We start from the raw sequence: 3,639 nt of genomic DNA on the forward strand, positions 1-3,639 counted from the left end.
CATGATCTTCTTGTTGGCTTCAGTGATGTCAGTGTTGTAGGTCCAGGAGGCCTCAGTGTAAGCGTTCCAGACCTCCTCGGCTGTGCTGTTGTATTCCTCTAAGAACTGTTTGGCCAGCATCTCATCTGTTATTTTACCTGAGGCATTCAGAAACGTGAGGATGAGTTCTGCTCATTTTCTGAGAAGACTTTGTAGGCCTAATATATAAGGTAGCAGCATTATAAAATTGCAAAAAGAGTTCAAGCCTGACAAAAACAAAATCATCAAACTTTTAAATCAAAGAGGGAAAAATACAATTGCAGCAATGGTTTAAAAAAAATCCCTTGTGAGAAATATGCATAAGTATGTTAAAGTACTCTTTAGCATACTTTTAAAAACGTACTTATTAAAGGTGAAGCTTTCGTCTATTTTTTGTCAAGATACATTCTCTCAACCCATTGTTTATTGACTGCTATAAGTGGTTTGAGATGCAGTTACAGAACTGCAAGCCAAAATTCAAGATGGACAAATTAGTAGCACAGAAACTGCATATATTTTACAATTAAGGAAATACTTTGCTTTCAAACAATATACTAAAGTGCAAACTGAATGTGGTGACTTAATTTAATGTTCATTTCAATTCAATTTAAATGTACTATAGTTTATATGAAATATAATTAGTTGAACTTAAGAGTGATTTTTGTTTGACCAACATAAGTAGGACTTAGGTGCTTCTTCATATGTAATTTCATAATAACATAATTCTGTTGTTACTGAAAAATGGATCAAATGTACTGACAAGCATTTAATGGTAAACAAAATATACTTTAATGTTTCTTTTTAAACTCATTTATTTAAATATATTTGAAATGATACATTTAAGTTTCAATTTAGTACATTTAAAATATATTTACTTTAAATGTAATATTGAACACATTAGTGAAAATTATAATCATGTACTTTATATGTGCTTTAGTATGTTAGCCAACACATCAAAATGTTAAAAATATTAAAACATAATGATTTAAATGCACTTCAAAGTAAAACTATTAAGTTTACAAAGTCAGCTTTTTAAAAACCTAAAGTGTACTCTTTAGGCACACTTAAGTGGCCTGTTATTTCATTAATTCCATATTATGTGCAATTATTATTATTTTTTTTTTTTCATTTTACTTTCAAGGTTTCAAGTACACTACAAGTGCACATTCAATACAATTAAGCACACATTTTCAAAAGCCTAAAAAACCATGGATACGGAAACTCTGCATCTAAGATAACACTTGCACTGGGTACATTTATGTGCAGGTCAGGGGCATGATTAAATGTGTTATTTGTAATGCGTTATGCTATTTATATATATATATATATATATATATACATATATATATACATATATATATAAAAATCAGGCCAGCCCAGCGTCTCTCCCGTTTCCGTGTTCTGTTCCTGCAGCCAGGTAGTAACTGGCTCAAAATAGCTCATCAGGGGGCTGGCGTCCATTCTGTTAGTGCCAAGAGCCTCTTGTAGCACCTCTGTCCAAGGCTTTGAAGAGCCAGCCTTCAAGACTTTCCTTCCAAACAGAATAAAATAACACTTAGTCCCAGTGTACAGACTTTCCATTCATCGTGATGATACAGTGGTTTCATAACCACCAGCAGTGGCTCTGTATATTCAGTACATACTCTAAAACAGCTCCAGCCTCTTTGGATCTGTAGATATCGCATTTGTGCAGAGGTCCAGTATGTCCAGCCTCCTGACATAATTTCTCATGGAACTGGAACTGCAGAATGAAGCTCACAAAGTATCTATAAGGGGTTAAACATAAGAGAGAAAATAGTTGTCTTCTCTGTGTGCATCATAAGTTTTGATTATTGATTGCTTATTTAGCATGGGCCCACCTGATGTACGGTGTGTTTCCAGGAATGTGATATTTTGCTCCAGCATCAAAATGCTCTTCTGTGCGTCTGGTTGGTGGACAGATGCCTTGGTATTTTGTCCTAATAACAGAAAAAATTTTCATATTCAATTCAAGAAAGTACTGTTGATTTCCATTTGCAAACAATTACCTTAACTTAGTTGGCTGATAGCTTGAAAAAAAATTTTGAAAAAAGATTTAACTGATATTTATACTACTATTCAAAGATTTGGGGTTGGTAAGATTTTTTTAATGTTTTAAAAGAAGCCTCTCATGCTCAGCAAGGCTGCATTTGTTTAATCATAAATACAGTGAAAACAGGAATATTATGAAATATTAATTTAAAATAACCGTTTTCTATTTGGATATATTTGAAAAAGCTATTTATTCCTGTGATCAAAGCTGAATTTTCAGCATCATTACTCCAGTCGTCAGTGTCACATGATCCTTCAGAAATAATTCTAATAATTCTAATATGCTGATTTACATCTCAAAAAATATTTGTTATTATCAGTGTTGAAAACAGTATATACTGTATATATATTTTTTTTTAAAAATTTTTTTGCGTCAGGATTCAATAAATAATAGAAATTTTAAAAGTACAGCATTTGTTTGAAACAGTAATCTTTTGTAACATTTTAAATGTCTTTAAAAATAGAGGGAAAATAAAAATCCTACACACTCCAAACTTTTGAATGGTAGTGAATGTAGAGTAAGCAAGCAAAAATATGTTTTTTTTTTCTTTAACAATTGAATTATATAAACAATTTTTATTTATTTATGTTTAATATTGAATTAATTAGACATTACAATCAAAAGTCATTGATATTACAGTTTTCATGTCTTAAGAAAGTAGGTAATCTAGACAATATTATCATGACCTATTCAATATTAAACCGCCAGTTGTGAAAAAGAAGTGCACTTTATTATATTAAATGTGTGCTTGTAGTGTACTTAAAATCTTACAAGTATATTTTTAAGTACAGGACAGACATGATCCATTGCTGACTCCAATGTTCCATTATGAGACCCTGTATTTATTTTTATTTTACCTGAGGTACCACCATTCTGCATTGTAACGTTCTGGCGGTGTTCGTCCACTAAACACACCCCAGCGCCACTGATCAATAAGATATCCAAAAGGAAGGAAGGCGATCTTTTCCAAAGCCATCTTCAACAGGTAGTTGATGTCACTCTCTATGGATTTACAAATACGTCATCATAATGTCATTATTTTAGGTTTACACGATGAGTATCATTCTGAATGTCTTTCTCCTACCAGCATCATCGGTCAGTTGTTCCAGGAGGCCGATAGTGTGGAGATGTTTGGGTGTGGAGACAGACAGAGACAGCACATCCCCTACGGCCTCATGGAAGCCAGGATTGGCTCCTCTCCTGAAGCTGACCGGCTGCTCTTTGTACTGGAGGTAATATTCCACATGGCCCATCTCGTGATGCACGGTGAAAAGCTGCTCCATAGTCACAGTGGTGCACTGTTTGATTCTGTCAGGGATCACACATATTGCTATATTTCTTAAAAATTACTTGATTTGTGTATTTTTTTTATATTACAATAATTCTGAAATCTCTGCCTATCCCTGCCAATCCCTTTCTATATTTATATTTTGAAACAAAGCATTCATAGGTTGATTCCCCTGAAAAGCTTAAAGGGGTCCCCGGATGCCCACTTTCCACAAGTTGATATGATTCTTTAGGGTCTTAATGAAAAGTCTGTAACATAGTTT

General features: G+C 33.3%; 1 protein-coding gene across 1 annotated transcript in view; it reads right to left on the reverse strand.

Annotated features, from left to right (window-relative positions):
* ace (angiotensin I converting enzyme (peptidyl-dipeptidase A) 1) overlaps positions 1-3,639 on the reverse strand; it is a 38,516-nt gene that overhangs the window by 10,712 nt on the left and 24,165 nt on the right. Inside the window, exons 6-11 of the mRNA XM_016513243.1 lie at positions 3,174-3,397; positions 2,947-3,091; positions 1,878-1,976; positions 1,662-1,784; positions 1,395-1,549; positions 1-167 (exon numbers count right to left, since the gene is read on the reverse strand). Coding sequence (XP_016368729.1) covers positions 1-167; positions 1,395-1,549; positions 1,662-1,784; positions 1,878-1,976; positions 2,947-3,091; positions 3,174-3,397 — 913 coding nt within the window. The remainder of the gene's footprint in view (positions 168-1,394; positions 1,550-1,661; positions 1,785-1,877; positions 1,977-2,946; positions 3,092-3,173; positions 3,398-3,639) is intronic.

The sequence above is a fragment of the Sinocyclocheilus rhinocerous genome, unplaced genomic scaffold (assembly GCF_001515625.1).
Source record: "Sinocyclocheilus rhinocerous isolate Xijiao unplaced genomic scaffold, SAMN03320098_v1.1 scaffold24, whole genome shotgun sequence".
Lineage (NCBI taxonomy): Eukaryota > Metazoa > Chordata > Actinopteri > Cypriniformes > Cyprinidae > Sinocyclocheilus > Sinocyclocheilus rhinocerous.